We start from the raw sequence: 13,683 nt of genomic DNA on the forward strand, positions 1-13,683 counted from the left end.
GTCCTGGTCCCCCTTTCCATTGTCACAACTGTCCTGCAGCACTCCTGACCGCCTTGTACTCACTCAGCTCTACTTCTTCTACTGACATAGCAGATACTTTACTTATTATGTTGATTGTTTATTTTCAGTCTCCTTCAACTATAAGTTTGGCTCTATGAAGCAATGAACCTTTGTTTATTTACTGTTGTGTCCCAAGTACTATTTAGAATAGTGGCTCTCAATAAATGTTTGTGGGGTTTTTTGTTTAGTTTTATTTTTTAGATTTTTTTTTTTTTGATGTGAGCCATTTTTAAAGTCTTTACTGAATTTATCACAATATTACTTCTGGTTTTTTTTTATGGTTTTGGTTTTTTGACCCCAAGCGAGGCATGTGGGATCTTAGCTGCCCGACCAGGGATTGAACCTGCACCCACTGCATTGGAAAGAGAAGTCTTAAGCACTAGACCACCAGGGAAGTCTCTAAATATTTGTTAAATGAATGAGCATATAAGCATAGCTTGAATTGTGAGACAATGCTTTTTAAAAATTAAACTTGGAAAATATTTGTAACAAGTTTTTAATGATCTTTGAGTTGTTAAATCACTTTATAACATATAAAACTAATGTTTGAAATGTTAATGAAGTCAATTCCTTTTTTGCTCTTTTGTGAGTTTCAAGGAATCATAGGTAGTGATTTCCAAAAAGGATCTTCCAAAGTGAAACCTATATAGAGTTCCATCTCTTTTGAGCCTGTCAAAAAGCTTTCCATTTTTAATTTCTCTGTAAATAAATGGATGTCCTTTTTACCATCCATCTTGTGGAGCTTTCTCAAGAAGAAAAAACAATAAACAGAAAACTCTTGTTCACTCAAAGAAGACCCTGTAATATTCTTTATTCTCTGTGTAATGTGGCCCCACCCATTAGAAGCAGAGGTCCAAATTGGTCTGGTGCTGAAGTCTTACTAAGCTCATCTTTATAGCAATCAAAATGACTGGACACAGAATTAAAATTTTAATTCAAGATTTTATAATTTTTGAGATAATTTTCAAGAATAGTATTTTTTTATTTGAATTCATCATTCCAAAATGAAAGTTTATTACCCACACATTTTTTTAAAGCAAGAACTTGGGAAAGGTTTGGGTGTTCTTGGTTTTTGTTTTGTTTTTCTTGCCTAGGTTTATCTAGCTCAGTTATGTCTAGCCTGTGACAGATTGAGCCAAAACAATAAGTTGGTTCATGCTCTGGACCAAAGATATTATGATTTTTAAAATTTCATATGTTTAAATAAAAAGCTTAAATTTATTTTTTAAATTTATTTTTATTGGAGTATAGTTGCCTTATTAAATGTTATTTTAACCAAGTGTCTGGCACATCTATTTTGTCAGAAACAAGGGAAAGCAGAAACAAAATCTGCCTGGGAAGTATGTGATCAGGAACAACATACTCTGTTTCTAAGGAAAATAAAATCTAAGTGTTCAACATTTATCTATTTCTAATACATATCTTCAGAAAATAACTGTTAACTTTAGTGGTCTTTCAAAAAATGCTTAACTTAGAACTTTAAGGAATAACATTTGATTGACATTTAGAATGACATTTTAAACAGTCCTCCCACTTCAATGACCTAACTTACAGATCTCACATCCATCTCTTCATTTATTTGTTTTCAAGCAAGCATTCCTTGGGCTTCTACTGTAACAGTTGGTAAGACTATCACTGTATAAGGCAACTGAGCCATGATCCTTCATCTAAGAATACAATTTGGTTGCTTTTACATTCATCAAAGTTCTAGATGCCTGACAATGCTTTTGTAATCTGTGATATAGTTTGCCATTATAAAACTGAAAAATCACAGTATTTCAGAACTAAAATAAATCATATAAGAGACAGACAGAAATGGAGAGACACAGAGAGACAGAGACAAGACAAAAAGAAACTAAACAAAAATATAGGCTTCTCTATAAAACCAGCAAGGCACGTCTATTTCATTTTTTCAAAATGCGGAAATTGATTTTAAAAGAGGAGACAGACTACATCAAAGGAAAGCCATGAATACATTAAGAAAGGCTATATTGTAAGTCTCGTTCAAAAATTAGTCTGCTTTTTACCATATTCAAAGTTTAATTTTATTTATATCTTACTTAGCTTTGGCTAATCCTATTTAACAGAGATTTTTTTTTTTTTTTTGGGGGGGGGGTACACCAGGTTCAATCAACTGTTTTTATACACATATCCCCATATTCCCTCCCTTCCTTGACGCCCCCCCCTCTCGAGTCCCCCCCACCCTCCCTGCCCCAGTCCTCTAAGGCATCTTCCATCCTCGAGTTGGACTCCCTTTGTTATACAACAACTTCCCACTGACTATTTTACAGTTGGTAGTATATATATGTCTGTGCTACTCTCTCGTTTCTTCTCAGTTTCCCCTTCACCCCCCACCCCCTCCCATACCTCGAGTTCTCCAGTCCATTCTCTGCATCTTCTTCCTTGTTCTTGTCACTGAGTTCATCAGTACCATTTTTAGGTTCCGTATATGTGAGTTAGCATACAATATTTGTCCTTCTCTTTCTGACTTACTTCACTCTGTATGACAGATTGTAGTTCTATCCACCTCATTACATATAGCTCCATCTCATCCCTTTTTATAGCTGAGTAATATTCCATTGTATATATATGCCACATCTTCTGTATCCATTCATTTGTTGATGGGCATTTAGGTTGCTTCCATGTCCTGGCTATTGTAAAGAGTGCTGCAATAAACATTATGGTACAAGTTTCTTTTGGGATTATGGTTTTCTTTGGGTATATGCCCAGGAGTGGGATTACTGGATCATATGGTAGTTCTATTTGTAGTTTTTTAAGGAACCTCCAAATTGTTTTCCATAGTGGCTGTACCAACTTACAGTCCCACCAACAGTGCACAGAGATTTTTAAATAAATATTTACTCAACAAATATTTATTTCTGGTCTTGGCTGCTAACCAAATAAATTAGAAAAGTGACCACAATTTCCCACTGACAGCAGATAGAAGTCATTATTTAAATGATATTAACACCTTAAACCCAGGAACTGGCAAAATGCAAATACAACCATATCACACAAAATAGAAAATTCTGACAGAAGAGGTCTGGTAAGTGAAGGAGTTGCTGTAACTTATCAGAACTTATATGAGGGTGAGTGAAAAATATCCCACTCTGGCTGTAGAATTTATAGAAGTTTTAATGTAACCGGAGTGCAGATAATTTTTGACTCGCCCTCTTAGTTTTTCAGGTCCATAGATGGGCAAGTGTCATGGTAGAATGGGAAGAGCATAGACTATAAAGCTAGACAGACCAGGGTTCCCATCTCAGGTGCTCCATTTACGGCAGTGCGACCAAGCCATTCTATCTCTCTGAACCTCTGTTTCCTAATCCATGAAATGAGTATAGTAACATCTACGACCTCATGCCCTGGGGAAAGGAAACAATATTTAAGCCAGAAACAAAGACACCAACTGCAACAGAAGTGATGGATAAATCTGACACATAGAAATCAAGAGATCTGCCAACCAAAAGAAACAGTTTAAAAAAAATAAAAGCCATAGGCTGGGAAAGAAGATTTGCCTCACTTTTAATTGGTAAAGGACTAATGTACAGAATAATAAAGAAATCCTATAAATTAAAAATAATAGTAGTAAGACAGCTAAAAGTGTACAAAAGACTTGAGACACTTAACAAAACAGAAAATCCAAATATCCAATAAACATGAAAAGATGCTTGGGAGGATAGGATCAAGATGGCGGAGTAGGAGGACGTGCACTCACTCCCTCTTGCAAGAGCACCGGAATTACAACTAACTGCTGAACAATCATCGATAGAAAGACACTGGAACTCACCAAAAAAGACACCCCACATCCAGAGACAAAGGAGAAGCTGCAATGAGACGGTAGGAGGGGCGCAATTGCGTTACAATCAAATCCCATATATGCTGGGTGGGTGACTCACAAACTGGAGAACAGTTATACTGCAAAAGTCCACCCAGTAAAGTGAGGGTTGTGAGCCCCACAACAGGCTTCCCAACCTGGGAGTCCAGCAACGGGGGGAGGAATCCCCAGAGAATCAGACTTTGAAAGCCAGTGGGATTTGATTGCAGGACCTCCACAGGACTGGGGGAAACAGACTCCACTCTTGGAGGACACACAAAAAAGTGTGCTCACCAGGACCCAGGGGGAAAGAGCAGTGACCCCATAGGAGACTGAATCACACCTACCTGCTGGTGTTGGGGGGTTGCCGGCAGAGGTGGGGGGCAGCTGTGGCTCACTGAGGAGACAGAGGCACTGGCAGCAGGGGTTCTGGGAAATGCTCATTGGCATGAGCCCTCCCAGGGTCTGCCATTAGCCCCACTAAAGAGCCTGTAAGCTCCACTGCTAGGTAGCCTCAGGCCAAACATCAAACAAGGTGAGAACACAGCCCCACCATTTGGCAGACTAGCAGATTAAAGTTTTACTGATCTCCATCCACCAAATCGGATTAAAGTCCTACTGAGCTCTGCCCACCCAGCCCTACCCACCATCAGTCCCTCCCATCAGGAAGCATACACGAGCCTCCTAGAGAGCTTCCTCCACAAGAGGGCAGACAACAATATCAAGCAGTATCAGCAGTATTTCCTTCTGTGGAACTGAAAACCATAGCCACAGAAAGATACAGAAAATGAAAAAGCAGAGAACTTTGTACCAGATGAAGGGACAAGATAAAACATGAGAAAAACAACTAAGTGAAGAGGAGATAGGCACCCTTCCAGAAAAAGAATTCAGAATAATGATAGTGAAGATGATCCAGGACTTTGAAAAAAGACTGAATGCAAAGATCGAAAAGTTTACCAAAGACCTAGAAGAATTAAAGAGCAAACAAACAGAGATATGCAACACAATAACTGAAATGAACAATGCACTAGAAGGAACCAATAGCAGATTAACAGAGGCAGAAGGGCGAGTAAGTGACCTGGAAGACAGAATGGTGATCATCACTGATGCAGAAAAGAATAAAGAAAAAAGAATGAAAAGAACTGAAGACAGCCTAAGAGACCTCTGGGACAATGTTACACACATCAACATTCACATTATAGGGGTCCCAGAAGGAGAAGAGAGAGAGAAAGGACCCGAGAAGATATTGGAAGAGATTATAGTTGAAAACTTCCCTGCCATGGGAAAGGAAAGAGCTACCCAAGTCCAGGAAGCGCAGAGAGTCCCAGGCAGGATAAACCCAAGGAGAAACACACCAAGACATATAGTAGTCAAATTGACAAAAATTAAAGTCAGAGAAAAGTTGTCAAAAGCAACAAGGGAAAAATGACAAATAACATACAAGGGAATTCCCATAAGGTTAACAGCTGATTTCTCAGCAGAAACTCTGCAAGCCAGAAGGGAGTGTCATGATATACTTCAAGTGATGAAAAAGAAGACCCTACAACCAAGAATACTCAACCCAGCAAGGATCTCATTCAGATTCAATGGAGAAATCAAAAGCTTTACAGACAAGCAGTAGCTAAGAGAATTCAGCACCACCAAACTAGCCCTACAACAAATGCTAAAGGAACTTCTCTAAGCGGGAAACATAAGAGAAGAAAAGGACCTACAGAAACAAAAACAAAGCAATTAAGAACATGGTAATAGGAACATACATATCGATAATTACCTTGAATGTAAATGGACTAAATGCACCAACCAAAAGACACCAACTGGCTGAATGGATATAAAAACAAGACCCATATATATGCTGTCTCGAAGAGACCCACTTCAGACCTAGGGACACACACAGACTGAAAGTGAGGGGATGGAAAAAGATATTCCATTAAATGAAAATCAAAAGAAAGCTGGAGTAGCAATACTCATATCAGATAAAATAGACTTTAAAATAAAAGATATTACAAAAGACAAGAAAGGACACTACATAAAGATCGAGGGATCAATCCAAGAAGAAGAGATAACAATTATAAATATATATGCACCCAATATAGGAGCACCTCAATACGTAAGGCAGATGCTAAGAACTATGAAAGAGGAAATCTACAGTAACACAGTCATAGTGGGGGCCTTTAACACCCCACTGACACCAATGGACAGATCATCCACAAAGAAAATTAATAAGGAAACACAAGCTTTAAATGACACAATAAATCAGCTTGATTTAATAGATATCTACAGGACATTACATCCAAAAACAGCAGATTACACATTCTTCTCAAGTGCACATGGAACATTCTCCAGGATAGATCACATTTTGGGTCATAAATCAAGCCTTGGTAAATTCAAGAAAATTGAAATCATATCAAGCATCTCTTCCAACCACAATGCTATGAGATTAGAAATCAATTACAGGGGAAAAACTGTAAAAAACACAAACACATGGAGGCTAAACAATACACTACTGAATAACCAAGAGATCACTGAAGAAATCAAAGAGGAAATCAAAAAATACCTAGAGACAAATGACAATGAAAACACAACAATCCAAAACCTATGGGATGCAGCAAAGGCAGCTCTAAGAGAGAAGTTTATAGCAATACAATCCTACCTCAAGAAACAAGAAACATCCCAAATAAACAATCTAATCTTACACCTAAAGAAATCAGAGAAAGAAGAGCAAACAAAACCCAAAGTGAGTAGACAGAGAGAAATCATAAAGATCAGAGCAGAAATAAATGAAATAGAAACAAAGAAAACAAGAGCAAAAATCAATAAAACTAAAAGCTGGTTCTTTGAGAAGATACATAAAATCAATAAACCTCTAGCAAGACTCATCAAGAAAAAGATGGAGAGGACTCAAATCAATAAAATCAGAAATGAAACAGGAGAAGTTACAACAGACACCGCAGAAATAAAAAGCACCATAAGAGACTACTACAAGCAACTATATGCCAATAAATTGGACAACCTGGATGAAATGGACAGATTCTTAGAATGGTATAACCTTCCAAGACTGAATCAGGAAGACATAGAAAATATGAACAGACCAATCAAAAGTAATGAAATTGAAACTGTGATTAAAAATCTCCAACAAACAAAAGGCCAGGACCAGATGGATTCACAGGTGAATTTTATCAAACATTTAGAGAAGAGCTAACACCCATCCTTCTCAAACTCTTCCAAAACATTGCAGAGGAAGGAACACTCCCAAACTCATTTTATGAGGCCACCATCACCCTGGTACCAAAACCAGACAAAGATAGTACAGAAAAAGAAAACTACAGACCAATATCACTGATGAATTTAGATGCAAAAATCCTCAACAAAATACTAGCCAACAAAATCCAACAATACATTCAAAGGATCATACACCATGATCAAGTGGGGTTTATCCCTGGAATGCAAGGATTCTTCAATATACACAAATCAATCAATGTGATACACCATATTAATAAATTGAAGGATAAAATCCACATGATTATCTCAATAGAGGCAGAAAAAGCTTTTGACAAAATTCAACACCCATTTATGATAAAAACTCTCCAGAAGGTGGGCATAGAAGGAACCTACCTCAACATAATAAAGGCCATATATGACAAACCCGCAGCAAACATCACTCTCATTGGTGAACAACTGGAAGCATTCCCTCTAAGATCAGGAACAAGACAAGGATGCCCACTCTCACCACTACTATTCAACATAGTTTTGGAAGTCCTTGCCACAGCAATCAGAGAAGAGAAATAAATAAAAGGAATCCAAATTGGAAAAGAAGAAGTAAAACTGTCACTGTTCGCAGATGACATGATATTATACATAGAAAATCCTAAAGATACCACCAGAAAACTACTTGAGCTAATCAATGTATTTGGTAAAGTTGCAGGATACAAAATTAATGCACAGAAATCTCTTGCATTTCTATACATTAACAATGAAAGATCAGAAAGAGAAATTAAGGAAACAATCCCATTCACCATTGCAACAAAAAGAATAAAATACCTAGGAATAAACCTAACCAAGGAGGTAAAAGACCTGTACTCAGAAAACTATAAGACACTAATGAAAGAAATCAAAGACAATACAAACAGATGGAGGGACATACCATGTTCTTGGATTGGAAGAATCAACATTGTAAAAATGACTATACTACCCAAAGCAATTTACAGATTCAATGAAATCCCAATCAAATTACCAATGGCATTTTTCACAGAACTAGAACAAGAAATTTTACAATTTGTGTGGAAACGCAAGAGACCTCAAATAGCCAAAACAATCTTGAGAAGGAAAGATCGAGTTGGTGGAATCAGGCTTCCTGACTTCAGGCTATACTACAAGGCTACAGTGATCAAGACAGTATGGTACTGGCACAAAAACAGAAATATAGATCAATGGAACAGAATAGAAAGCCCAGAGATAAACCATGGTCAACTAATCTATGACAAAGGAGGCAAGGATATACAATGGAGGAAAGGCAGCCTCTTCAATAAGTGGTTCTGGGAAAACTGGACAGCTACGTGTAAAAGAATGAGATTAGAACACTCCCTAACACCATACACAAAAATAAACTCCAAATGGATTAAAGACCTAAATGTAAGGGCAGACACTATAAAACTGCTAGAGGAAAACATAGGAAGAACACTCTTTGATGTAAATAACAGCAAGATCTTTTTTGATCCACCCCCTAGAGTAATGGAAATAAAAACAAAAATAAATAAGTGGGACCTAATGAAACTTCAAAGCTTCTGCACAGCAGAGGAAACTATAAGCAAGACGAAAAGACAACCCTCAGAATGGGAGAAAATATTTGCAAACGAATCAACAAAGGACTAATCTCCAAAATATATAAACAGTTCATGCAGCTCAATATCAAAAAAATAAGCAACCCAATCAAAAAATGGGCAGAAGACCTAAAAAGCCATTTCTCCAAAGACAACATACGAATGGCCAAGAGGCACATGAAAAGCTGCTCAACATCACTAATTATTAGAGAAATGCAAATCAAAACGACAATGAGGTATCACCTCACACCGGTCAGAATGGGCATCATCAGAAAATCTACAAACAGTAAATGCTGGAGAGGGTGTGGAGAAAAGGGAATGCTCTTGCACTGTTGGTGTGAATGTAAATTGATACAGCCACTGTGGAGAACAGTATGGAGGTTCCTTGCAAAACTAAAAATAGAACTACCATATGACCCAGCAATCCCACTGCTGGGCATATACCCAGAGAACACCATAATTCAAAAAGACACATGCACTCCAATGTTCACTGCAGCACTATTGACAATAGCCAGGACCTGGAAGCAACCTAAATGTCCATCCACAGATGAATGGATAAAAAAGTTGTGGTACATATATACAATGGAATAGTACTCAGCTGTAAAAAGCGATGAAACTGGGACATTTCTAGAGACATTTCTAGGGACTTGGAGACTGTCATACAGAGTGAAGTGAGTCAGAAAGAGAAAAACAAATACCATATATTAACACATATATGCGGACTATAGAGAAATGGTACAAATCAACCAGTTTGCAAGGTGGAAATAGAGACACAGATGTAGAGAACAAACATATGGACACCAAGTGGGGAAAGTGGGGAGGGTTTGGGGGGAATGAATTGGGAGATTGGGATACCAAATTGTACACTCTAAATATATACAGTTTATTGTATGTTAACTGTATCTTAATAAAAAAAAAAAAAAGATACTTGGCCTCATTACTAATCAGGGAAATACAGATTAAATAATACTGCATTTCAGGGTTATCTGAGGGAAGTAAATGATTATATATTTAAAATACCTATATAACCTGCTATATAGCACAGGGAACTCTATTTCACTTTGCTGTACAATAGAAACTAATACAACACTGTAAAACAGCTATACCGCAATTAAAAAAATGCAAAAATAAATAAATAAATAAAAATAAAATACCTATATAAGTTCTGGTTTATGGTAGGTATAAAAGCCATAAACCAACTTCGCCAAAAATCTTTGCTTGACTCCTTCTACGCACCATCGCTATAGTGCCCATGAACATCCAAATATAAAGCAAGTCTCCGTAGTCTGAACGTTCATTAATAACCTGAACTTACACTGGATGCTTCCAAAGCTTACACTCAACCTTAGACTTCTCTCTAGTGAATATACTGAATAATTCCATATGCAGATCTAATGTGCTAACCCCCCTTTTGGATTCCTGCTATCTTTCTGATTCTAATTTTCTCTTCCTGTTATTGCCTTCATCCCCTTCACATTCATTTTACACCGTTAGAGTGCGGGCACCTAGGCAAGGCATTTTCAATCTTTCTGAGAACAAGTAAGGTATAAATAAACATTATAAAACAAACCTTGGCAAGCACTGGCCTTTTACCTAGAAGACCTTTGCATTACCATGACTCCTCTGAGCATAATGTATCTGTGGGTCACACAAATGCACCAAGTTTATCATATCAATGCGTTGCTGTGGAGAAAGCTCAAAATCAGCACCCTGAGACTTGCACTTGCTCTTTGGCAAGTACCTTAACTTAGCTTACTCTAAAAATGTATTAGTCAAGGTAGTTTCTACCCAATTGGTAGGAAACACATCCACACATTTGATCAATGACTGACAGACTAATGACGTTGGTACATACCAAAGGAGAGACAGTCTCCGCAGAGCAACGAGGGGGCGCTGTCTCGACAGCTATTTCGGGATCTTCCTGTTCACTCTCACTGTAGCATTCTACAACAAAAAGGAAAATGCTGAACGTTTCAATGCTGTCATCGCTTATTTCATAATGCATGAGCAGAGGTTCTTCTCCATCTGGCTATTGCAATTCCAATCCAATTCAGAAAGTACTTATCTAGTGAGCTACCAATACAGAAGAGTTTCCCTCTGTTAGGGATTCTGCCCTCAAAGACTGTCCAGTAGGCAGAAATAGGAGAAAATAAAACTAATTCCTCAAAAGAGGTATGAGTCATACACCAAGGGAACATTAGTAGTGACTAATTTTGAACATAGGAATCTTATGAGCTGAAAATGACAGGATAAGTAAACCATCGATAGTGTACACAGAGTAATGGGAGTACCAGGCTGAGGACACAGGCTGAGCTAAGTATTCAGAGTCCATAAGGGACAGGGTGGAAAACAGAGTTGAAAGGTTGCTTGAGGCCATATCATAGAAGGCCTCACTTACCAGGATAAGGAGGAGGTTTTTGTGCAGTTATCTTTTTTTTTGCTTACAATCTATAAATATACTTCAAATATACAATGGGTATTTATTTTATGGAAAAGAAGACCAAGCAGATGATTAGGACACTGATTTCACAGTATTGCATTATGCTTCTTTATTGTTTTAAGTCAAGATGCCACTTTTCCATTTCTAAATTTAAGATTTTATGATTTTGTTCTCCAAAGACATAACCCCCACTTTCAATTCCCGAGTTTTACGTGGTCTGAGCATTTCAGAAATAGTGTCAGCTCTGTGACCCTGGCACCTAAACCCGCTTTCTTCTCAATATTAAGGAGTAATTGCATCATTAAGAGGACTCAGACTCTTGTAGCTTTTGAACCCGGAAAGCTACAGACTGAGCTAAAAATATGGCCTCTGTTCCAACCTGACATTCAGACTCCTGGTACAAACTTGGGGTAATTAGTCTCAGTACACACCTGGTGGAAATACTAAATTATCAGAGAGGAAACAGTGGGCTGAAAGTTATCTGTCTAGATCATGACGATATCATGTCTATGAGTAAGAATTCAGTAAGTGGGGCAATAAAACATTTGCATTGGCAATTGGTTGCGATCTCAGTGAAGCCTACAGCTGCTAACGTGTGGGTGAAGTGTGAAAAGCATTCTTAGCCAGCATGAGAAGCTCTATTCCATGTTGATAAGCCTGTGTGACTATGTCTGGCTCTACATATTTTCAGATAATTTTAAATAACAAAGTATGTTTCATTAGAACAAGACTATACATAGAACTTGACTTTGTATTTTCACCCTATTCTATTATTCTTGCTAAATTTTCAGAAATCGAAAATAGAACATACCTTCATCCTTTGCAGTGGATTCAGGATGGATTACAGCTAATCCAAATTTGTTTAACCACCTAAAATTCAAACAGAAAATAGATGTTTGACCAGGGAAATTGGTCCCCCACCTATTCACCTTTACGCTAAAGGAAAGTCTTGGACCAGACGTTACAATGAAATTAAGTCATAGTGCTATAGTCAGTCTACATATTTCTAGAAACAGCCTAAGTTTGTGGTATGGAAACCTAAGCCTTCTGGTTTCATAATACCATCTGTACTTAGGGCATTCTTTGTCAGATAAGAAATGAGGTGGCCCATTATACGGCTCATTAAAGTGGGCAACTACATTAGATATTCTAAACATATGAATAAATATACGTTTTGTAATTGTGTATTTGAAATTCTTAGCAACCATCAAAATGAATTTTGTAATTTGAATTTAATTGAATTTGAATTTAAAATTCTCTTTAATTTTTAGAATGTAAGCTTATTTCACACACACACACACACACACACATACACAAATGGAGATGATCCATTTTTAAACCTCGATCTTTATATCAATCAGTAAAAACATCTGGCCAGAGCTTCACAGTTATTCCTAAGCTGGGGAAATTTTCAATTCCTTGAAAAATTTTATGTAAGGTAAAAACTGACAATGTCCCATCTTCCACTGATTTACCATTTTATTGGCAATGAATTTCAACTACACATCAACAACGAAAAAAGATCTAGACAAACCTTAAGGAACACAAACGTGGCTTATGACTTCAGGCCACTGTGGTTCCTTCTCAAGGTTTCAGTTAGAAACTTATTCTAATACACAAATTTTTAAAAGACACAAAATATATCTATTTCATACGTTCCTAGCTATGTAAACTTCTATTTAAAGGGAAAATATCATTTTGGGACAGTGATAATCTAAGTGATTTATTTCCCAGTTCTTTCCAGTTTTCTTTATTTTTAAAAAATATTCCATAACATGTATTCATCTTTTTTTGGAAACAAAACTAGCCTAAGTCAATCAATATCAACAAAATGCCAATAATAATGCTATGTACTTATTGATTCACCTGTACATTTTATTTTTTCTAGTCCTGTAATGCCTTGTAAACTATGCAGCTACACCTCCACCATAGCATACATATTACACATTCCCAGGTCTGCAATTGTCAACAAACTAGGAATCCTTACCCAACCCTCCACCTGCCATGGTCTTGCTATAGTGATTATTTTTCAACAGGAAATACACAATCAATATGATTTTTAAGAATAAATAAAATAGAACCGTATACAAGAAGGAAGATGAACTCCAGCCTCATTTGCACCATGATAAACATGAGTCTCTCATGGCCACTTGAAACTAGACCAATACCTGGGCCCAGGTCATGCCATAGGAATAGAGAAATGCTCATGGAGACTCAGTGGAAAAATAAACAAAACAAAGAAAGAGAAAAGGACCAAAAAAAAAATGATTAATAAATAAATGGAAAAATTCTCAGCCTCAATAGCATTTTGGGAAATGCATATTCAAACACAGGAAAATATTTTTCACTACTAGACTGGCAAAAATTTTAAACATGTCTGATTTCTATTAGATTTTAGGAAAAACATTTTCATCCTTTGTTGAACTGACCATGAAAAATTGAAACAACCAATATTAAGCAGGTAATTCGATGATACTACTCAAAATATAAATATTCACCCCTTCCCCAATAATCCTAATTATAAATATCTATCCTACAAAACACACCTT

The 13,683-nt window shown here is 37.0% G+C and overlaps 1 protein-coding gene across 1 annotated transcript in view; it reads right to left on the reverse strand.

Annotated features, from left to right (window-relative positions):
- The window catches only part of IPCEF1 (interaction protein for cytohesin exchange factors 1), a 160,831-nt gene that overhangs the window by 33,845 nt on the left and 113,303 nt on the right, over positions 1-13,683 (reverse strand). Inside the window, exons 8-9 of the mRNA XM_057739945.1 lie at positions 11,946-12,004; positions 10,550-10,638 (exon numbers count right to left, since the gene is read on the reverse strand). Of these exons, the coding sequence (XP_057595928.1) occupies positions 10,550-10,638; positions 11,946-12,004 (148 nt within the window). The remainder of the gene's footprint in view (positions 1-10,549; positions 10,639-11,945; positions 12,005-13,683) is intronic.

The sequence above is a fragment of the Hippopotamus amphibius genome, chromosome 6 (assembly GCF_030028045.1).
Source record: "Hippopotamus amphibius kiboko isolate mHipAmp2 chromosome 6, mHipAmp2.hap2, whole genome shotgun sequence".
In the NCBI taxonomy this organism is placed as follows: Eukaryota; Metazoa; Chordata; class Mammalia; order Artiodactyla; family Hippopotamidae; genus Hippopotamus; species Hippopotamus amphibius.